The sequence below is a fragment of the Schistocerca cancellata genome, chromosome 8 (assembly GCF_023864275.1).
Source record: "Schistocerca cancellata isolate TAMUIC-IGC-003103 chromosome 8, iqSchCanc2.1, whole genome shotgun sequence".
NCBI classification, from domain to species: domain Eukaryota; kingdom Metazoa; phylum Arthropoda; class Insecta; order Orthoptera; family Acrididae; genus Schistocerca; species Schistocerca cancellata.
In genome coordinates this window covers 158729974-158754198 of record NC_064633.1, presented here as the reverse complement: position 1 = coordinate 158754198, position 24225 = coordinate 158729974, and the positions used below count along the sequence as shown (strand labels likewise).

Below are 24225 nucleotides of genomic sequence, written 5' to 3'. Positions count from 1 at the left end.
ATGTATTGCATATTTATACATTTCTGTTTGTTGTCACAACTACTCTTTAATTTTGTATATAGAAATGCTATTATACTGTGTATGAACATAGAGTTTAGGTTACACTGTGGTATGGGTTACGGATTGTTCGCTTGGCGAAGCCTCGTTATAGAAATTGTGCTGCATCCACTTGTTGACATTCTGTCCTCTACTGGTATATTTACTCGCTATTGCTTGTTTTGCTTACGCTCAGTGCTTTATATTTTAACATAAGAAAATGAACTGCAATAATTCGACGAACGACATTAGTACAAGAAACATCATAGAAGTCACATGAGCTGGAGGTTTCATGAAAGCTGTATAAATGTATGCCAATAGGAAGGAAGCTAACGACATGACATACCAACACAGTTATTACACTGCATTTTTCGTGAGCAATTGAAATAGGAAGTGACACTTGACACAAGAAATACTCCACATGTTTGCTTCTGTTTGCCATAATTCTTGAAGTGGTGTACACACTGTGAAATATTAGCATCATTCACACTCCGTAATCGTACTTAATTACTGTGAGTTATTCGAACTAAGTCTGTTAGAGGTCATGTATGCATTCTTTGTTTATAATTCATAATGAGTAGAAGATTTTGGTCAGATGGATTACACAGAGGTTGTGTGTTGACAGTGTGTCTTCGGATTGTATGGGATGAGGAGGTTTGCATTAGGATTTTATCGACGAAACTGACTAGAGGAAAGAGTTATTATGGAAGTGAAATGAAACTGGCAATAAGGTTTATATGTAGCGACGTATTGAAGAGGTATTATAGAGGTATTGAGATTATATGAAGTTGATCTGAGTCTTAGTGGATAAGAGGCAAGTAAGTGAGGTGCATATTCTTTTTGTTGTTGGTCTATATGGAACAAGGAGGATGAAGATAGCAGACTAGAACACTAAAATGGAAGGAAGATTGTCTACACACACTTTGTTAAATCACTAAGCAGTATGTACTTTTTTTTTGGAGAGAGGAAGTTGCATATCTTGGCACACTGACAGTTGTTCAGTAACAGTACATTTTGATCTGGCTTGGCAAACATTGGTCTTGACATGATGACTATGACGTTGACTTAACAATTATTGACTGTTATACATTGCTGTCACTACTACTTGATACACATGATGAACATGAGATTTGACAGAAGTGGATTCAGCCAGTTAACACTATACAATTACACAGTAGTACTTAATGTGGATGAAAGATGAGTGAGTGTGTTTTGTGTGTTTTCCTTTCCTAATCCTAGCCACCTATCTCCTAAATATTATTTTATTTGTTTGTAGTGGCTTGCACTGACACCCAAAAATATTAACTGATGTTTGTGTATTTGTAATAGTAATATAACAATTATCTGATATCATTTGTGTGTTTGTTATGATTTGTATGTTTAGTGTAAAAGCATTGTAAAAGCATTTGTAAGTGTATTCAAACTATTGTTCATGCTTGAACTGTCTGAGTAGGGACGAAATTATGGACTGTTACTTGTACTGTTTCTACATGATTGGTGCCACTAGGACATGTTTAATTTGTGCTTAGGAACAGTGTAATCAGTGATAGTTGTTTAATGTCATTTGTTGGGGTCTGCATCTACTCCACAATGCTGGGTGCCACTGATGGAACTGCTTCTACTGACATAATGTCACTTGATGGTGTCTGCACCTACTCAACATTCCTGGGTGCCACTGATGGACTGCTTCTACTGAAATGAAGTCACTTATTGGTGTCTGCACCTGCTCCACATTGCTGGGTGCCACTGATGGACTGATTCTACTGAGATGATGTCACCTGTTGCTGTTTGCACCTACTCAACATTGCTGGGTGCCACTGATGGACTGCTTCTACTGAAATGGTGTCACTTGCTGCTGTAGCACCTGTTCAACTTTGCTGGGTGCCATTGATGGACTGCTTCTACTAAAATGATGTCACCTGTTGGATTCTGCACCTGTTCCACAATGCTGGGTGCCACTGATGGACTGCTTCTACTGAAATGAAGTCACTTCTTGGTGTCTGCACCTGCTCAACATTGCTGGGTGCCACTGATGGACTGATTCTACTGAGATGATGTCACCTGTTGCTGTTTGTACCTGTTCCACAATGCTGGGTGCCACTGATGGACTGATTCTACTGAGATGATGTCACCTGTTGGAGTCAGCACCTGTTCAACATTGCTGGGTGCCACTGTTGGACTGCTTCTACTGAGATGATGTCTCTTATTGCTGTCAGCACCTATTCAACAGTGCTGGGTGCTACTGCTGGAACTGTGAACTACTTGTTGTGAATATTTGTATTAACTGATTTTTTGTGTATTACTGTTTGTGAAAGTTATAAGACTCTTACGTGCTCATATTCGTCATTGCTGACGTTATCGATTGAATTGTTTAACCACATGATATTTCTGTAAACTATTATGTAAAGTCACATGTATGAAAGAATTTGTATTGCTTAGTGTATTTTATATATTAGGCTATTGAAAGGTCAGTGCAAAGCCAAAATTTTATCTAGTTATATGATATTTACGTATTAATATGATCTTTTATTTTTGTCTGTATTTTTTTTTGACGAATTTGGTGGTATTTTCACCACCAATGCTGGCAAAAATACCATCAAATTCTAGCCCGTGGAGGAAGGGCATATGAAAGGTGGCTACACTGAGCCACAGCGCCAAAAATCGCGCCAGAGAGAGTATTGTTCCGCCGCCTCCACTGGCAGTGCGTGTTGAGAGGTAGCAGCGGGCAGTTCTTGCCGAGAGTTCGTGCCGAGAAGTTGTGGTGGACACTGATTGTAGCGGAAGTTGAGATGAGATGTGGTAGTTCAGAGTGTTGTTCCATGTTATGCAGCTATGTGATGGGAGAGATAGCAGATGTTATTCTAATGGAGATATTGTAATGATCAGAGTGCTTTTCGTCAATATAAATTAAGGTAACTGACTACTGTTCTTTATTTTCTTATTATTTATGTGTCCTGAATAATGTGTCAATACAGGTTCAGTCAACAAAGCATCTGGCTTGTGTTCTTGTATTAGAGTGTAATTCTGATTTTCTTGCGCCATTATAGTATTTCTAATTTTCTTTTATCACGTCAGTATAATTGGTATTTAACATTTCTTGTCTTGTTGAAGAAGAACCGTGCCAGATGTGCGTTGAGTCACACTACCACACACAGAACAGTTACACTTGTGCTTTGTTGGATTCGTAGATTTTATAGTTGCTGGGGACTTAATTAATTAATTGTGTTAATGAAAAGTTTCATTTCATTCTTTGTTGTGGTTCTATGCAGTCAGATAGCGTAATAATACTAGTCAGGGCCAGCCGTTTACGAGACTTGCGTAATCGGACATACAGCGACAGAAAACTAAAAAGAATTTGCATTTGCATTTAAATTAAGCCCCCATGCAATAGTCCGTGCAGCCGCACTATCCTCTGTGCCCTCGGTGGCTCAGATGGATAGAGCGTCTGCCATGTAAGCAGGAGATACCGGGTTCGACTCCCGGTAGGGGCACACATTTTCATCCATCCCCGTTGATATATATCAACACCTGTCAGCAGCTGAAGGTATTAATATATAATACTAATTCAGTGTAGCTGAGGTGGAATAAGGGGAACCAGCCCGCATTCGCCTAGGTACATGTAAAACCGAATTAAAAACCATCCTCAGGCTAGTCGGCACACCGGACTTCGACACTAATCCTCCGGGCGGATTCCTGCTCGGGAAGCAGCGCGTTAAACCGCGCGGCCAGCCGAGCGGGCCTACGCCACCTTACTGGGAGGGCCTGATGCTTGCATGGTACCACTCTACGGGTCGGCGTCCGTGCCAACCTCTTGCTGCGCTATTAACCTCCCCATCATCTACGTACTGCTTCCCGCGGAGTACATGACGTTGGGCCAAACAGATGGAAGTCGGTAGGTGCAACATCTGAGCTATAGGATGCATGAGGAAAAACAGTCAAATGCAAGTTTTGTGAGCTCCTCTCGGGTGTGCAGACTTTTGTGAGGCCTTAGATTGTCATGGAGAAGGGGAAGATCGTCTGCATTGTGGCGACGTACACGTTGAAGTCATCTCTTCAGTTTCCTGAGAGTAGCGCAATATACTTCCGAGTTGATCGTTGAACTGTGACAGTGGACATCAAACAGGATAACCCTTTGAGAGTCCCAGAAGACCGTTGCCATTACTTTACCTGAGGGTGCGGTTTTGGACTTTTCTTTCGGGGAAGATGTGGCGTCACTCTATGGATTTGGCACAGCTCTGAAATATAGAAAGGTCCTCATCACACAGTTCTTTATTAAGCGTTGCTCGTTTCAAAATTTCATCATCAGACTGAATCCGTGGAATAAAGTGTACGAGGAAATTAACCATGGTAAATATGTACATAAGTATGCATCTTAGTATCCATAAACAGTATTTTCAATTAATATCGTACTTATATGTAAATCAAAGTTTAGTAAAAAGCTCATCTCATCTCATGTAGGCATATTGGGCAGTGCGTTTGCCTATTCGAAGAAAACCAGTGCCAAACAGTGTGTGGCGATTAAGCAATATAAGAAGTAAACAAAGGCCGGTAGGTGACGCTAGCATCCACCATAGAAATGAAGTCAAAGAGTGACTTTACAAAGAACTACACATTGCGATGAGCTACATGTCAGACCATCGTGAACAGCTTGACAAAGATACATTTATGCTACTTTTAAGGAGGAGAACTCATATACTGATAGTAGGTAAAATTGACATAGAATGAAATGTGTGTCGTTAGGTAGCATCGTGAACAACGTACCAAAGGTAGTAATTAGTCAATAATCAAAACAAAGGACGAATTTCCAACCACCAACTTTCGCAGTACAATGTAACCATAAAACCGAGATAGATCATAAATGAAATATAAGTTGTAAAACATTAAGTTTACAACCATCACAAAATAAAATGTTACATAATTGTCACCAAATGTAATGGTATTACAATAGTCAAACTTTCATGAGCTTTTTACTAAAGCTTCATTTAAATGTAAGTACGATATTAATTGAAAATTCTCTTCATGGATTACTAAGATGGATGCTTACGCTTTTATGTACATATTTACTATCGTTAATTTCCCTGTACTCTTTATACCTCAGCTTCAGTCTAATGATGAAATTTTGAAACGCGTTACGCTTAATAAAGGTGAGATCAAGAAAGCTGTGCGAAATCTGAATGGTCGCCTGCCACTACCATGGATGTATTTCTCCATCGAGTAATGAGACTGCATGGATTGCCATTTTGTTTCCAGTTCGAAGTTATGAACCCAATCGCCTTTGACGATGGTCGGCAAAAAATAATATCGATCAGCCTCATAACGCGTAAGCAAATTCCTCACATGTGGTCCTTCGTTGCTCTTTATGGTCTTCTGCTAAGCTGCGAGGCAAACGGAGAGCACCTGCCTTTGAGTTCCTCAATTGGTGGACGAGGGTGTCAGTACTACCAACAGACACCTGCAGTTGAGCAGCGAGGTGTTTGACTGTGATCCGTCGATCACCTCGAATGAGCGTGTCCACACGCTCCAACATTGGTGCGAGGTGTTAAATTGTTACCCTTTGTTCACTTCGAATGAGAGTGTCAAATCAAACACCACTCAGCCGTCTAAATATCCAAATTGTTATTTTATTGGACTAACTGTTTTGGCGATATATTACAGCGTCTTCAGGCCTCCTGGCGGACATGTAAGGAGATTCCAAGCTCAGTTCCTGTCAAAACAGAGGTCAGTACTCAGAGATTGGTATCTGTAGATTTTTGAGACAGCGATCACTTCAAACATCACCTGCCGAAGTGACCGCTGTCTCAGAAATCTACAGATACCAATCTCTGAGTACTGACCTCAATTCTGACAGGAACTGAAGTTGGAATCTTCCTTCACGTAGATCAGGGCGCATGAAGATGGCGTAATATATCGACAAAACTGGTAGCCCAATAAAATAACAATTTGGAAATTTAGACGGGTAAAAGGTGTTTGAGTGGACATTCTGTACTGAACAGCCGAGGTCCTGCAACCATCTCTGAAAAGATGGACACACAAAGAGTAGAATGAGAGTGTCCGCCCTTTCCAACATTGCTAGAGTCACAGCTGTGCGCGGTCGGCCGCCACGTGGGAGATTGGACTGGTGTGCGCGGTGATGACATACGCCTCGCCAAAGGACTCAACGAGCATATGTTCACTGCTAGGTGTACATAGACATTCTGCAAGTGCTCGCCAATATCGGCGATGCTATGGTTTTACGCCAAACGAAACTCAATGACAGCTACCTATCTGGAACGTGTCCCCGTTACAGACGCCATTTTGAAAACTACGTATAGCGCCGCAACCTGTTAGAACTTCATGAAACTGAAACAGCTGAAGCGGGAATATTCCACGAACCCCAGCAACAAATTCAGCATTGTTTTTCCTCCGAAATTGGCGGAAAAACGAGTATGTTGTATTACTTACGGAACGCCTCTCCTACACTACTGGCCATTAAAATTGCTACACCACGAAGATAACGTGATACACACGCGAAAATTAACCGACAGGAAGAAGTAGCTGTGATATGCAAATGATTAGCTTTTCAGAGCATTCACACAAGGTTGGTGCCGGTGGCTACCTACAACGTGCTGACATGAGGAAAGTTTCCAACCGATTTCTCATACACAAACAGCAGTTGACCAGCTTTGCCTGGTGAAACGTGTAAGGAGGAGAAATGCTTACCATCACTGTTACGACTTTGATAAAGGTCGGATTGTAGCCTATCGCGATTGCGGTTTATCGTGTCGCGACATTGCTGCTCGCGTTGGTCGAGATTCAATGACTGTTAGCAGAATATGGAATCGGTGGGTTCAGGAGGGTAATACGGAACGCCGTGCTGGATCCCAACGGCCTCGTATCACTAGCAGTCGAGATGACAGGCACCTTATCTGCATGGCTGTAACGGATCGTACAGCCACGTCTCGATCAGTGAGTCAACAGATGGGGACGTTTGCAAGACAAAAACCATCTGCACGAACAGTTCGACGACGTTTGCAGCAGCATGGCCTATCAGCTCGGAGACCATGGCTGCGGTTACCGTTGACGCTGCATCACAGACAGGAGCGCCTGCGATGTTGTACTCAACGACGAAACTGGGTGCACGAATGGCAAAACGACACTTTTTCGGATGAATCCAGGTTCTGTTCACATCATCATGATGGTCGCATTCGTGTTTGGCGACATCCCGGTGAACGCACATTGGAAGCGTGTATTCGTCATCGCCATACTGGCATATCACCCGGCGTGATGGTATGGGGTACCATTGGTTACACGTCTCGGTCACCTCTTGTTCGCATTGATGGCACTTTGAACAGTGTACGTTCCATTTGAGATGTGTTACGACACGGGCTCTACCCCCCATTCGATCCCTGCGAAACCCTACATTTCAGCAGGATAATGCACAACCGCATGTTGCAGGTCCTGTACGGGCCCTCCTGGATACAGAAAATGCTGGCCAGCGCATTCTCCAGATCTCTCACCAATTGAAAACGTCTGGTCAATGGTGGCCGAGGAACTGGCTCGTCACAATACGCCAGTCACTACTCTCGATGAACTGTGGTGTCGTGATGAAGCTGCATGGGCAGCTGTACGTATACACGCCATCCAAGCTCTGTTTGACTAAATGCCCCGGCGTATCAAGGCCGTTATTACGGCCAGAGGTGGTTGTTCTGGGTACTGATTTCTCAAGATCTATGCACCCCATGTAATCATATGTCAGTTCTAGTATAATGTATTTGTGCAATGAATACCCGTTTATCATCTGCATTTCTTCATGGTGTAGCAATTTTAATGGCGAGCAGTGTATTTCAGTCCAAGAAGGCTGAGTGCAGGCTGTCTACAGAGGTGAGGAAGCGCGCGACATACAAAGTGGGGGTGAGCGCTCACCTGCCTGCTGTCGACGGAGCGCAGCAGCTTCTCGAGGCGGTCGGCGCGGACGTAGACGTCGTCGTCGGCGCGCAGGAACCACTCGAAGCGGTCGCCGAAGTGTCGCCACATGTAGTGCAGCATGAGGAAGGACTTCTTCTGCGGCGGGTACGAGTCGTCGACGCCGCGCAGGCGCACCAGCGGCAGGTCGGGCCGGTCGGGCGGGCGGCGCGAAGCCCAGGACGAGAAGAAGGCGACGCGGCCGGGCAGCTGGCGGCCCCACGTGTCCAGCACGGCGACGGCGCGCGTGTCCACGTACTTCTGCGCCGTCATCACGCCCGCCAGCAGCAGCGTCCGCGGGCTGCCGCCACACAAAACAGCGCGTCAGCGATTACGCCGTCCGGGTTTCACATAGGGCTTCTAGAAGCTTTCGGGTGAAATTTTATTTATGTAATCGTATGGCTAGGGCCCCCCGTCGGGCAGGCCGTTCGCCAGGCGCCGGTCTTTCAATGTGACGCCACTTCGACGACCTGCAGTCGATGAGGATGATAGGATGACGATGAGGACAGCACAACACCCAGTCCCTGGGTGGAGAAAATTCCCCGACCCAGCCGGGAATCGTACCCGGGCCCAGAGGATTGACAATCCGTCACGCTGACCATTCTACATCTACATCGACACACATACTCCGCAATCCACCATATGGTGCGTGGCCGAGGGTACCTCGTACCACAACTAGCATCTTCTCTCCCTGTTCCACTCCCAAACAGAACGAGGGAAAAATGACTACCTATATGCCCCTGTACGAGCCCTAATTTCTCTTATCTTATCTTTGAGGTCTTTCCGCGAAATATAAGTTGGCGGCAGTAAAATTGTACTGCAGTCAGCCTCAAATGCTGGTTCTCTAAATTTCTTCAGTAGCGATTCACGAAAAGAACGACTCCTTTCCTCCAGAGACTCCCACCCGAGTTCTTGAAGCATTTTCGTAACACTCGCGTGATGATCGAACCTACCAGTAACAAACCTAGCAGCCCGCCTCTGAATTGCTTCTATGTCCTCCCTCAATCCGACCTGATAGGGATCCCAAACGCTCGAGCAGTACTCAAGAATAGGTCGTATTAGTGTTTTATAAGCGGTCTCCTTTACAGATGAACCACATCTTCCCCAAATTCTAGCCGGCCGGAGTGGCCGTGCGGTTCTAGGTGCTGCAGCCCGGAACCGCGAGACCGCTACGGTCGCGGGTTCTAATCCTGCCTCGGGCATGGATGTGTGTGTTGTCCTTAGGTTATTTAGGTTTAAGTAGTTCTAAGTTCTAGACTGATGACCTCAGAAGTTGAGTCCCATAGTGCTCAGAGCCATTTTGCACCAAAATTCTACCAATGAACCGAAGATGACTATCCGCCTTCCCCACAACTGCCATTACATGCTTGTCCCACCTCATATCGCTCTATAATGTTACGCCCAAATATTTAATCGACGTCAAGCGCTATACTACTAATGGAGTATTCAAACATTACACGATTCTTTTTCCTATTCATCTGCATTAATTTACATTTATCTATATTTAGAGTAAGCTGCCATTCTTTACACCAATCACAAATCCTGTCCAAGTCATCTTGTATCCTCCTACACTCACTCAACGACGACACCTTCCCGTACACCACAGCATCATCAGCAAACAGCCGCACATTGCTATCCACCCTATTCAAAAGATCATTTATGTAGATAGAAAACAACAGCGGACCTACCACACTTCCCTGGGGCGCTTCAGATGATACCCTCACCTCCGATGAACACTCACCATCGAGGACAACGTACTGGGTTCTATTACTGAAGAAGTCCATTCAGTTACCGGGGGCAGACAATGGATCAAATTAAAGCAGTGTGAACTGAAGAAGTGTGTCCACAACCGATTATATTGAGATAAGGAGCCAGTGCTCGGAAATGCATATTTACTTCGTTATGGGCATACACAGCGTGTACCGAATAACAACAACGTAGCTCGTAGTAACTGTTCAAAAGTGACAACCCCAGTCTCAAAGCATGCATGGCAATGGCACAGGAAGTTGTGCCGCGCTTTCTCAAAGATCCTTGGTGTCTGTTGTACCAGGAGACAGGCAGTTTGGACCATAGCAAGCAGGTCTTCGTCAGTTTCTACGAGGGTTTCACACTCCAACGCCTTGACGTAATCCCAGAGAGAAAGTCCAGAGGAGTGAGATCCGGCTATCGCGCTGATAATGGGACTCAACTTCGTCCTCAATCCATCGATGAGGGTACATGTCGTTTAGATGCTCGCGGGCACCAACATCGAAGTGGGCTGGGGTACCGTCGTGTTGAAATCATATCCCTTCACGGACAACAAGGGTTACAATCTCCAAGAACTGTGTCAGCACATCTCACAGGAACATCGGGTAAAGTGGACCAGTCAAACAGTCTCCCTTTGAACAATTACTATGAGATACGTTGTTGTTACGCAGTGTAAGACCATATCACAATTAATATGTATTTCCCACCAGTGGCTTCCTATCTCAGTATAATCGATTGTGGATCCACTACCACTTGAATCAATTTGACCCAAAATGTTTAAGACACACTGGGCTGGAAAGTAAAGGAAATCAGTAACCGGATCGAAGCCATACGTCCAGACCATCAGTGACCCTAACGGCACTGAAACAGAAGAGGACAAAGAGAAGGCCGGAATGTTACTTTGTTTCTCCAAAACGCAACGCGATTCCTCCTTTTAGGGCGTTGCTCCTCCCTGCAAATTTCAAAACATCTTTTTTCGTTCGTTTTTGCCTTGAAATGTTCTCTGGGGTATCTACTTTCCACTGCAGTGCCAGTAGTCATGGGATACCTCCTAATATCGTGTCGAACCTCCTTTTTCCCAGTGTAGTGTAGCAACTCGGCGTGGCATGGACTCAACAAGTCGTCAGACGGCCCCTGCAGGAATACTGAGTCATGCTGCCTTCGTTGCCGTCCATAACTGCGAATGTGTTGCCGGTGCAGTATTTTGTGCACGAACTGACTTCTCAGTTATGTCTCACAAATTTCCGATGGGATTTGTGTCGGGCGATCTGCATTGTCAAATCATTCGCTCTAATTATCCAGAATGAGCTTCAAACAAATCACAAACAACTGTGGCCTGGTGAGATGCTGCATTGTAATGAAGGCCGTTAATGGGCGCAAGTAGGCTCCAAGTAGCCAAACATAACCAATTCCAGCTAATGACCGGTTCAGTTGGACCGGAGGACAGGATCCATTAAATGCGAACGCAATTCACACCATAATGGAGTCACCACCAGGTTGCACAGTGCCTTGTTGACAACTTGGGTCCATGGTTTCGTGGGGTCTGCGCCACACTCAAACCCTACCACAAGCTATTACCAATTACAATCGGGACTCCTCGGGCCAGGCCATAGTTTTCCAGTCGTCTAGTGTCCAACCGATATGGTCACGAGCTCAAGAGAGGCACTGCAGACGATGTCACCCTGTTGGCAAAGGCACTCGCGTCGGTCGTCTGATGCCATAGCCCATTAACGCCAGATTTCGCCGCACTGTCCTAACACATACATTCGTCGTAGGTCCCACAATGATTTCTGCGGTTATTTCACGCAGTGTTGCTGGTCTGTTAGCACTGACAACTCTACGCGAACGCCGCTGATATAGGTCGTTAAGTGAACACCGCCAGCCAGTGCGTTGACCGTGGTGAGAGATAATACCTGGAATTTGGTATTCTCGGCACACTCTTGTCACTGTGGAGCTCGGAATATAGACTTTCCTAACGATTTCCGAAACTAAATGTCCCATGCGTCTAGCTCCAACTACCATTCTGCGGTCAAAATCTGTTAATTCCCGACGTGCCGCCATAAGCACGTCCGACAACTTTTCACACACGAATCACTCGTGAGTATGAACGATTGCTCCGCCAATGCACTGCCCTTTTATATCTTCTGTATGTGGGACTACCGCTATCTATGTAAGTGCATATTGCCATCCACGACTTGTCAGTGTAATGCACAGTTCGTACCAATTTCGCCAGAAACCCCGTTATCCATTTACAAGGTGACTTGTGAAAAAATGTCTCGAAAAACCATTCAGAGCGGGAGAAAAATAGTCGACATTTCGGCCAATGTGGCAGTATGTAATTTCAACGACAGCCTAACAGGAATTACGAAAATTACAAACGTGCCCGAATTTGAGATCAGGCCAGACCGTTACAATTTCGTCCCGAAAGCGAACGAAAAGCCTATCCAGAGGACAGAGTAGCAGATGAGACAAGGTGCCAAAGAAACCCACATGACCACTATGGACACGAAGAAGATGGAAGCGGAGGGCCTACTTTTGGATATTGAAGGGTTAGTGTATGGTCCAGGGATCACCGATTAGAAGTATGTTCAACTAAACTAAAGAAAATGTAACCCAAAACTTTAAAGGTGTTTTCATCGAAATCGTATTATTTGTCAGATTGGCGGGAAACACAACTTAAGAGCAGTAAATACAATTTTTATCGGAATTTGGTGCAAGGTGTCCTTCCACCTAGTGTAGTGTCAAGAGGGAGCATCTGACGTGGACACAAACATGATTTCTTAAAGACAAAGGAGTAAGAAATAAACCATATGATCAGATTTAGTGCGTCCTTTTATGTAATTTGAAAAAAGAAATGACGAGGATCACCTTTTTCGTGCGTTCAGAGAGAGCTACCCCCTTAAGTCGTCACACCAACGCCAAAACGACAGCTGTCGAACTATGTAGCCGTGGGGTAGGAAATTGACTAAAGATGCTGAACACGGGAAAGGCGATTGGTCGTAACTGGACACCTATGCCGATTCTACATATAGCGTACGGAAGAACTTGCTCTGCCTCCAGCAGCACTGTATCGAAGGTCACTGGATGATGATGATGATGATACTTGGTTGTGGGGCACTCAACTGCGCAGTCATCAGCGCCCGTACAAAGGCCCAATTTTTACACAGTCCAGTTTTTTTCATAGTCTAATCTAGCCACTGTCACGAATGATGATGATGCTGATGAAATGATGAGAACAACACAAACATTCAGTCCCTGGGCAGAGAGTCGCTGGAGGAGTGAAGCGTTTCTAGTGATTTCAAAAACTCACAGGTCATTCCCGTTTTCAACAAGTGTCGTCGAACAGGCGCACTCAATTACAGGTTACTAGCGACTCGTCCTGACTTTCTGTAGGCTGCACTATGTATCTACGACCGCACGACTTGTCCCGCATTCTACTGTAGTAATACAATGAAGCGCCAAAGAAACTGGTATAAGCATGCGCATTCAAATACAGAGATATGTAAACAAGCAGAATACGTCGCTGCGGCCGGCAACGCTTATATAAGACAAGTGTCTGGCGCAGTTGTTAGATCGGTTACTGCTGCTACCGACAGAATACCAAGACTTAAGTGAGTTTGAATGTGATGTCATCGTCGGCGCACGAGCGATGGGACACAGCATCTCCGAGGTAGCGATGAAGCGGGGATTTTCCCTTACGACCGTTTCACGAGTGTACCGTCAGTATCAGGAATCCCTAAAACATCAAATCTCTGACATTGCCACGGCTGGAAAAAGATCTTGCAAGAACGGGACCCCACTAGCTACCCTTCCGCAAATTGCTGCAGATTTCAGTGCTGGGCCATTGAATGAAACATCGTCGATATGGGCTTTCGGAGCCAAAGGCCCACTGGTGTACCCTTGATGACTGCACGACACAAAGCTTTACGCCTCGCCTGGGCTCGTCAGCACTGACATTGGACTGTTGATGATTGGAAATATGTTGCCTGGTCTCGTTTCAAATTGTATCAAGCGGGTGTGGAGACAACCTAATGAATCCATGGACCCTGCAAGTCAGCAGGGGACTGTACAAGCTGGTGGAGGCTCTGTATTGTTGTAGGGCGTGTGCAGTTAAGAGTTATATGGGACCCCTGATACGTTTAGATACGACTATGACAGGTAACACGTAAGTATCCTGTCTGATCACCTGCATCCATTCATGTCCATTATGTATTGCGACGGACTTAGGCAATTCCAGCAGGATAATGCGACACGCCACACGTCCAGAATTGCTACAGAGTGGCTCCAGAAACACTCTTCTGAGTCTAAACACTTCTGCTGGCCACCAAACTCCCCAGACATGAACATTATTGAGCATATCTGCGATGTCTTGCAACGTGCTGTTCGGAAGAGATCTCCACCCCCTCGTATTCTTACGGATTTATGGACAGCCATGCAGGATTCATGGTGTAAATTCCTCTCAGCACTACTTCTGACATCAGTCGAGTCCATACCACGTCGTGTTGCGGCACTCCTGCGTGTTCACGGGGGCCCTATACGATATTAGGCAGGTGTACCAGTTTCTTTGGGTCTTCAGTGTATATTACACTGTGCAACTCAATTAAAGGGTCAGTTTTTCCGAGACTCTATAACTGGCTCCGTTTGCGAGTCACAAGTTTGAAATTTGTTTCAAATGTCACTACAAACTTCCTCGGTATACTTGAAATGTATTCATAGCTGCGAATACGGACCACCATCAGCTATATAATGGAATATCAACACTGAAAATTGGTGCGGGACGGGATTTACCGCTTATCGCGAGCGGTCGCCTTAACATTTGTTGGCCGTCGAGCTACCGACCTTCAACGCAGAGGCGTCGAAAAAAGGGGTGAAATGTGGGTAAGAGGATGTGTGACAACCTTTCCATCGCCTGACGCGTCCATGGTGGCGTTAGAACTGTGGTGAAATTTGATGCTAATGTGACATCATTGACCCACCTTACACCTCACATGAACTTATAAACTGTGGGCTTTCTTCGCGTGTGCCGACACGCTGTTTGGAACGTCACCGTGCCAGAGAGTGACAATGGCAGACAATTACGGTGTTTCGAAGAAGTGACCCTTTAATTGTGTTGTGCATTGTACTCGTATGACACAAATCTTCCTCGTGAATCAGTCTGTTTATTGTGAAAACCATTATCACAATCCCTACATTTGTTTCTGAGACTAGCCTTCAAATACAGACACAAGAATGCGGCGGAGGACATTTAATTTATAATACACTACTGGCCATTAAAATTGCTACACCACGATGATGACGAGCTACAGATGCTAAATTTAACCGACAGGAAAAAGATGCTGTGATGTGCAAATGATTAGCTTTTCAGAGCATTCACACAAGGTTGGCGCCGGTGGCGACACCTACAACGTGCTGACATGAGGAAAGTTTCCAACCGATTTCTCATACACAAACAGCAGTTGACCGGCGTTGCCTGGTGAAACGTTGTTGTGATGCCTCGTGTAAGGAGGGGAAATGCGTACCATCACGTTTCCGACTTTGATAAAGGTCGGATTGTAGCCTATCGCGATTGCGGTTTATCGTATCGCGACATTGCTGCTGGCGTTGGTCGAGATCCAATGAGTTAGCAGAATATGGAATCGGTGGGTTCAGGAGGGTAATACGGAACGCCCCGTGCTGGATCCCAACGGCCTCGTATCATTAGCACTCGAGATGACAGGCATCTTATCGGCATGGCTGTAACGGGTCGTGCAGCCACGTCTCGATCACTGAGTCAACAGATGGGGACGTTTGCAAGACAACAACCATCTGCATGAACAGTTCGACGACGTTTACAGCAGCATGGCCTATCAGCTCGGAGACTATGGCTGCGGTTACCCTTGACGCTGAATCACATACGGGAGCGCCTGCGATGGTGTTCTCAACGACGAACCTGGATGCACGAATGGCAAAACATCATTTTTCGGATGCATCCAGGTTCTGTTTCCAGCATCATGATGGTCGCATCGGTGTTTGGCGACATCGCGGTGAACGCACATTGGAAGCGTGTATTCGTCATAGCCATACTGGCCTATCACCCGGCCTGATGGTATGGGGTGCCATTGGTTACACGTCTCGGTCACCTCTTGTTTACATTGACGGCACTTTGTACAGTGGACGTTACATTTCAGATGCGTTACGACCCGTGGCTCTACCCTTCATTCGATCCCTGCGAAACCCCACATTTCAGCAGGATAATGCACGACCGCATGTTGCAGGTCCTGTACGGGCCTCTCTGGACACAGAAAACGTTCGACTGCTGCCCTGTCCGGCACATTCTCCAGTTCTCTCAACAACTGAAAACGTCTCGTCAATGGTGGCCGAGCAACTGGCTCGTCATAATACGCCAGTCACTACTCTTGATGAACTGTGGTATCGTGTTGAAGCTGCATGGGCAGCTGTACCTGTACACGCCATCCAAGCTCTGTTAGACTCAGTGCCCAGGCGTATCAATGCCGTTATTACGGCCAGAGATGGTTGTTCTGGGTACTGATTTCTCAGGATCTATGCACCCAAATTGCGTGAAAATGTAATCAGATGTCAGTTCTAGTATAATTGTCCAATGAATACCCGTTTATCATCTGCATTTCTTCTTGGTGTAGCAATTTTAATGGCCAGTAGTGTATGTATTGGCATCGTTGACGTAAGTCTGTTGTACAGTTTTGGAGCACATTATATGTTCTTGTATAAGTTCCCTGCAAAATAGCGAAAAACCACTTTGTGGATTCACCATGGATTCCGCAGACGGCGATTATCTTGAACCTAGCTTGTTCTGTTCGTTCGCAAGACCCAGAAAAGCAGCAGATACCGGCGTTCAGGTTGACGGAGTTCAAACCAAGTCCGCACTGTGGCCTGATGGAACAAAATACGAACGTACGGAATACGGAAACAGCTTTGTGATTGGACTGAAGAGTTCTTAATTAATGGAACACAACATGTCGTTCTTCACGTAGAAGATCCTTCGCGCGTAAAATAACTTCCTGTGTTCCCTGAAAGCGTCTAATGGCATCATTATCGTCCACAGGACACGTAAATAGCATAGTGATTAATGTCTATAACTCCGTGAGGCTGTTCGCAGGTATTGTTGCTGTATGTGCAGAAATCGGAATACTAGAAAATTCTAGCCAAATTCGGGAAGACTTGTGAGGATTCATGCTTGATGCAGGTATTGGTAGTTAGCGCTTAACATAAACAAAATAAAGTTCTACACATAAATATGCAGAAAGACCTGTTATTGGGTGATTAAACGATCGAGCAACCACTGGAACCAATAACATCCATTAAAATCTGGGACTATTCATGCGCAGCGATTTAAAATGCAACGACCACATAACAGTAACAGCATGACAGGCAGATGACAGACTGAAATTCACTGGAAGAATCCACAAGATGAGTAGTTCACTCACGAAGGAGGTATCTTGCGAAGTTCTGGTACGAACTGTTTTTCATCAGACGCTCACCGTATAGGATTTACATAGCGTGAACCAGAACTCTACCGACAATCTTTCCGAAACGCTAGTATGGATCAAAACAAGAAGAAAATGTAGTAAGAAATTTATAGTGAACAAAGGCTCTAAAAGGCGTACCCTAAGAGCTATGAGCACTTGTTCATCTTCGCTACTGTGAGACGCATGTCTTCTATCGTTGTCTCCTTGCTTTCCGTATTTCGAGAGACGGTAGTATGGACAAAAAAAAAAGCACTGTAAACATGGGTTCTAAAGTGTACACCTTAATCGCTATGAACAACTGTCCATCTTGGCCGCTGTGGAACACATCTCTTCTACTGAACAAGTGAAATGCTCATAACTCTTAAGGTATGAATTATAGCTTATATTTACTGGATTTTTTTAGTTTTGGTCCATACTAATTCTTCACAAAATATGATAGCAAAGAGCTTGCAATAGAAGAGATGCGTTTCACAATATCGAAGACGAACAAGTGCTAATAGCTCTTGACGTACGCACTTCAGAGCCCATGTTTACTGGACTTTTTTTTCTTGTTTACGTTCATAATACCACCCCTGAAAATATGTAGGTGGATTTCTGGTTCACCCTGAGTAGAGAAGATCCAAAGAAGAGCAGCGCGTTTCGTCACAGGTTTCCTCTATTAATTTTGAAAGCGTCACAGAGATGCTCATCCACCTCCACTGGTAGATGCTAAAGAGAAACTTCGCGCATCACGGCGTGATTTACTATTAAAAGTCAAAAAGCATACATTCCAAAAGACTTTACGAGGATATTGGTTCCTTCTGCATATATCCCACAAAAAGAACGTGGCGGTAAGATTAGAGAGACTCGAGCTCACACTATGACTTATCAACAACAGTTCCGACTGAAAGTGAAGGGGTAATGGTGCGGTGGCTTGTGGTGCAAAGATGTAGATGTAGAAAGGCAGACGTGGCTGAAAAGTCAAAGTGGTCTTCAGACGCAGAATGTGGACAGGAAATGCATACTGAACTGGAATGTCTTCAGTTACTCTGATAAGTGTTGCACAGCAAGTTCGTATCAGTGAATTCTGGATTGTTAACTACCCGCCAAAATCGCGTACGAAATAATAAATCAGGTTCGTCAAGGACATCCGACGTTATTGTAAGCAGGTTTATCACAGAGACTACACGTAAAACTAAGAGTTGAAATCGCTTCCCGACATAAAGCGCTCCTAATTACAACCACCATCGGTTTTTATCAATTATTCACTGATGATTATGTTTGGTTTGTGGTGCGCTCAACAGCGCGGTCATCAGCGCCCGTACAAGGTCGCAGTCTTTGCACAGTCCAGTCTAGCCACTTTCACGAATGATGATGAAATGATGAGGACAACACAAACACGCAGTCCCCGGGCAGTGAAAATCCCCAACCCGGCCGGGAATCGAACCAGGGACACCGTAATCCAGAGGCAGCGACGCTAGCCACTAGACCACGAGCTGATGAAGAACTTTCTTCACTGATGAAGAAATTTGACAGCTCCACAGTTCTCATATGTAACATGGCAGATATAGGCGAAAGGTTGTAAATAAAGGAAGGAAGCTTACAGTTTAATGTCCCACTGCGGACGACTTCGTTCAAGAAGAAGCACAACCTCGAATCGGGTCAGAAAATCATAAGTGCCCTTTTCAAAGAAATCGCCTTTAAGCGATATACGGGAACTAAAAACATAAATCTGGATGTTGGGACACGGATTTGAACTGCCATACAACGTGAATGTGAGTCAAGTTCTTACCTCTGCGCCATCTCTCCCAGTGGCAGAAATCTAACCATGGACCAAACTCTAAATGAGAATCAGGGTGGATTACGCATAGACGTTGTTTCTCTCGCACTTGAAAGTAGCAACCTGCATTTTCAGGGGTTCTTCTAAAGCCGACTGCAATATCATGGCTTTGGATGTTTCAAAGCTCTTTTCCATGGTCGTGATTCAGCACTGATGAACCAAAACATTACAACCGCCTGCGTAACAGCGTGTTGGTCCACCTTTGGAATCCAACACAGCAGCGTATCTGTGTTGCACGGATTTGGCACGTTCTAAATATATTTCCGAAGTTATGTGGCACCAGACGTCCACGCACAGGACTTGCAGCCAGCGAAAATTATAGGCCGGTGGTTTGTGGCAATGGAGCTGGCGCCCAATAGCGTCCCAGATTGATTATATCGGGTTCAGTCAGGCGAATTTCGTGGCCAACACATCAGTGTGAATTCACAGTCATGCTTCTCAAACCACTGTGGCACGATTCTAGCCTTGTGAAGTGGAGAGTTATGCTGCCAGAACATTTCATCGCCAACGGGGCGGACATCAAGCATGAAGGGATGCAAGTGGTCTGCAATAACGCTCACTTAGCCTACAGCTGCCGTGGTGTCTTAGATTACTACCACAGAGAGAACTCAATACGTTCCTCTTAACGGAACAAAATCGACCAGCGTAGTCTCCGGAGTACCGCACGGAAGTGTCCTAGGATCGTTACTGTTTACAACTTATGTAACTGATCTAGTACAAAGTGCTGTAAGCTTTTTAAGACTGTTCGCAGATGACGCGATTGTCTATAAGAAAGTATTAACGCCAGAAAACAGTAAAAATTTGTAGAATGACCTACACAGGTATGGCACAGTTTCTGGCAGCTGACCTTGTACATAAATAAGTGTGACATACTGAGCATAAGAAACTTCCTGGCAGATGAAAACTGTGTGCCGGACCGAGACTCGAACTCGGAAGGTCCCGAGTTCGAGTCTCGGTCCGGCACACAGTTTTAATCTGTCAGGAAGTTTCATATCGGCGCACACGCCGCTGCAGAGTGAAAATCTCATTCTGGAAATATTTAGCATATTTTAGAAAAGAAATCCACTACTGTACAACTAACTATTGATGACAAATTGCTGGAAACAGTATTTAACACGAAATATTTATGAGTAATTATCCTTGGAATGACCGTATAAAACAACTAGGAGGATAAGTGGATGTCAGGAAGAAAATTACTAAAATGTAACTCATCGACGAAAGAACAAGGCGCTTGTTCGTCCGATTCTTGAGTAGTATTCATCTGTCCGGGGCCCTTAAACAGGTAGGACTGACAGAAGAGATAGAGAAGATCCAACGAAGAGCGGCGCATTCCATCACTCGGTTGGCGCGAGTGTTACAGATGTGCTCAATAAATTCCAAGGCTAGGCGCTACAAGAGAGGCGTTGTGTATCAGAGAGAGGTTTACTATTGAAATTTAAAGAAAGTACTTTCCGAGAAGAGCCAGACAACATATTACTTCCTCCAATATATCTCATGAAATGACTACGATGAGAAAATTTGAGCAATGAGAACTAATACAGAGGGTTATCGCCAATCATTCCTCCCACATGCCACCTGCGGGTGAAACAGGGAAGGGGCATCAGTCAGTTGTACCAGAAGTACCCTTCGCCACACACGATCAGATGGGTAGCGGAGTAGTTGATGTAGACATGGATGCAAGTCCCAAGGAAGCCCAAGCGAGTATCCCCCACGAAGTGCACGAAAAAGTGAATTCTTCGGGCAGTCGTTCACCAGGATGGCGATTTATCTGGAAACGATCATCGACCGTGTGTGACAAGAAACATAATTCACCGATAATGTGACTCGTTTTCATTGATCCACTGTCCAACCTCGATTATCCTGCGCCCACTAAAATAGTAACTGAGGACGTCGATGTTAACACGTCTGTTGCGGAGCACCATATTCAACAGTGTGTGCTGATCAATGTGTTCCGAAACACTTTTTCCTGCACCGGCACTGTACTCTGTCGTTTGATCTGCCACAGTTCACCGCCTCCCCTGTTTAACACAGCGGGAAAGCCTCCAAGCCGCGCGGGGTAGCCACGCGGTCCGAGGCGCCTCGCCAGTATTCGCGCGGGTCTCCCCCCGCCCCCCCCCCCCCCTCACCGTCGGCGGTTCGAGTCATCCCGTGGACATGGATGTTTGTGTTGTCCTTAGTATAAGCTAAAGTTAGATTAAGTAGTGTATAAGCCTAGAGACCGATGACCTCAGCAGTTTGGTCTCACAGGAAATTACCACAAATATCCAAAGCCTCCAACCACCACGTTCTACCGTGAGGCGTGATTCCACCACCCTTCAACCATTTTCCGTAGACGCTCACAACAGTAGCATGCGAACAGCCGACCAGCTACGGCGTTTCCGACACGCTCGTTCCCAGGTGCCGGTCCGTAACAAGCTACCCTTTGCCAAAATCGCTTATGTCAGTGGACTTCCTCATTTGTGGTCCATGTCGTCACTAGAATGATTCCACATTCGTCTCCACTTTCTTTATACACTCCTGGAAATGGAAAAAAGAACACATTGACACCGGTGTGTCAGACCCACCATACTTGCTCCGGACACTGCGAGGGGGCTGTACAAGCAATGATCACACGCACGGCACAGCGGACACACCAGGAACCGCGGTGTTGGCCGTCGAATGGCGCTAGCTGCGCAGCATATGTGCACCGCCGCCGTCAGTGTCAGCCAGTTTGCCGTGGCATACGGAGCTCCATCGCAGTCTTTAACACTGGTAGCATGCCGCGACAGCGTGGACGTGAACCGTATGTGCAGTTGACGGACTTTGAGCGAGGGCGTATAGTGGGCATGCGGGAGGCCGGGTGGACGTACCGCCGAATTGCTCAACACGTGGGGCGTGAGGTCTCCACAGTACATCGATGTTGTCGCCAGTGGTCGGCGGAAGGTGCACGTGCCCGTCGACCTGGGACCGGACCGCAGCGACGCACGGATGCACGCCAAGACCGTAGGATCCTACGCAGTGCCTTAGGGGACCGCACCGCCACTTCCCAGCAAATTAGGGACACTGTTGCTCCTGGGGTATCGGCGAGGACCATTCGCAACCGTCTCCATGAAGCTGGGCTACGGTCCCGCACACCGTTAGGCCGTCTTCCGCTCACGCCCCAACATCGTGCAGCCCGCCTCCAGTGGTGTCGCGACAGGCGTGAATGGAGGGACGAATGGAGACGTGTCGTCTTCAGCGATGAGAGTCGCTTCTGCCTTGGTGCCAATGATGGTCGTATGCGTGTTTGGCGCCGTGCAGGTGAGCGCCACAATCAGGACTGCATACGACCGAGGCACACAGGGCCAACACCCGGCATCATGGTGTGGGGAGCGATGTCCGACACTGGCCGTACACCACTGGTGATCGTCGAGGGGACACTGAATAGTGCACGGTACATCCAAACCGTCATCGAACCCATCGTTCTACCACTCCTAGACCGGCATGGGAACGTGCTGTTCCAACAGGACAATGCACGTCCGCATGTATCCCGTGCCACCCAACGTGCTCTAGAAGGTGTAAGTCAACTACCCTGGCCAGCAAGATCTCCGGATCTGTCCCCCATTGAGCATGTTTGGGACTGGATGAAGCGTCGTCTCACGCGGTCTGCACGTCCAGCACGAACGCTGGTCTAACTGAGGCGCCAGGTGGAAATGGCATGGCAAGCCGTTCCACAGGACTACATCCAGCATCTCTACGATCGTCTCCATGGGAGAATAGCAGCCTGCATTGCTGCGAAAGGTGGATATACACTGTACTAGTGCCGACATTGTGCATGCTCTGTTGCCTGTGTCTATGTGCCTGTGGTTCTGTCAGTGTGATCATGTGATGTATCTGACCCCAGGAATGTGTCAATAAAGTTTCCGCTTCCTGGGACAATGAATTCACGGTGTTCTTTTTTCAATTTCCAGGAGTGTATATTTTCCTTACTGCGTCACGTGCACAAATAAAATATTGCAATTGGCAGTGGTTATTCTTCAGTATAGTACGGCCTTCGAGGTTGATATGTGCATCTCATTATTGATAAGTGAGTCAGCAATGAAGCAGGCCTTCATGCAGACGACCTGTACGAGGTTTCTGCACTTTTGCCTTCTTTTTGTAGGATGGTAATTGTCGACTTCGTACTTGAGGTCTGACAAGCGACATTCACTCAATTCAGACCAAAGAGGCACTCACGTGTCGTATAGCCGCTAAAGCGCCTTCCGTGACCACCAGCAGCGTCCGTCGGTCCCATATAATGCCACCCCAAAACAGCAGGGAACCTCCATCTTGCCGCACTCGCTGGTCAGTGTGTCTAAGGTGTTCAGCCAGACCAGGTTGCCTCCAAACGCGTCTCCGACGATTGTCTGGTTGAAGGCATATGCGACACTCATCGGTGAAGAGAATGTGATGCCAAACCTGAGCGGTCCATTCAGCATGTTGTTGGGCCCATCTGTACCGCGCTGCATGGTGCCGTGGTTGCAAAGATAGACCCTGCCATGGATGTCGGGAATGAAGTTGCGCATCATGCAGCCTATTGTGCATAGTTTGAGTCGTTAACACGTCGCCCTGTGGCTGCACGAAAAGTATTATTCAACGTGGTGGCGTTGCTGTCATGGTTCCTCCGAGCCATAATCCGTAGGCAGCGGTCATCCACTGCCCTTGGGCGGTCTGAGTGAGGCATGTCATCGACAGTTCCTGTCTCTCTGTATCTCCTCCATGTCGGATTGTAGCCTATCGCGATTGCGGTTTATCGTATTGCGACATTGCTGCTCGCGTTGGTCGAGATCCAATGAGTTAGCAGAATATGGAATCGGTGGGTTCAGGAGGGCAATACGGAACGCCGTGCTGGATCCCAACGGCCTCGTATCATTAGCACTCGAGATGACAGGCATCTTATCCTCATGGCTGTAACGGATGGTGCAGCCACGTTTCGATCCCTGAGTCAATAGATGGGGACGTTTGCAAGACAACAATCATCTGCACGAACAGTTCGACGGCGTTTACAGCAGCATGGACCATCAGCTCGGAGACCATGGCTGTGGTTGCCCTTGACGCTGCATCACAGACAGGAGCGCCTGCGATGGTGTACTCAACGACGAACCTGGGTGCACGAATGGCAAAACGTCATTTTTTCGGATGAATCCAGGTTCTGTTTACAGCATCATGATGGTCGCATCGGTATTTGGCGACATCGTGGTG

General features: G+C 46.4%; 1 protein-coding gene across 1 annotated transcript in view; it reads right to left on the bottom strand.

Annotated features, from left to right (window-relative positions):
* Positions 1-24225, bottom strand: part of LOC126094655 (chondroitin sulfate synthase 1) — a 335383-nt gene that overhangs the window by 299836 nt on the left and 11322 nt on the right. Inside the window, exon 2 of the mRNA XM_049909158.1 lies at positions 7939-8278. Within this exon, the coding sequence (XP_049765115.1) occupies positions 7939-8278 (340 nt within the window). The remainder of the gene's footprint in view (positions 1-7938; positions 8279-24225) is intronic.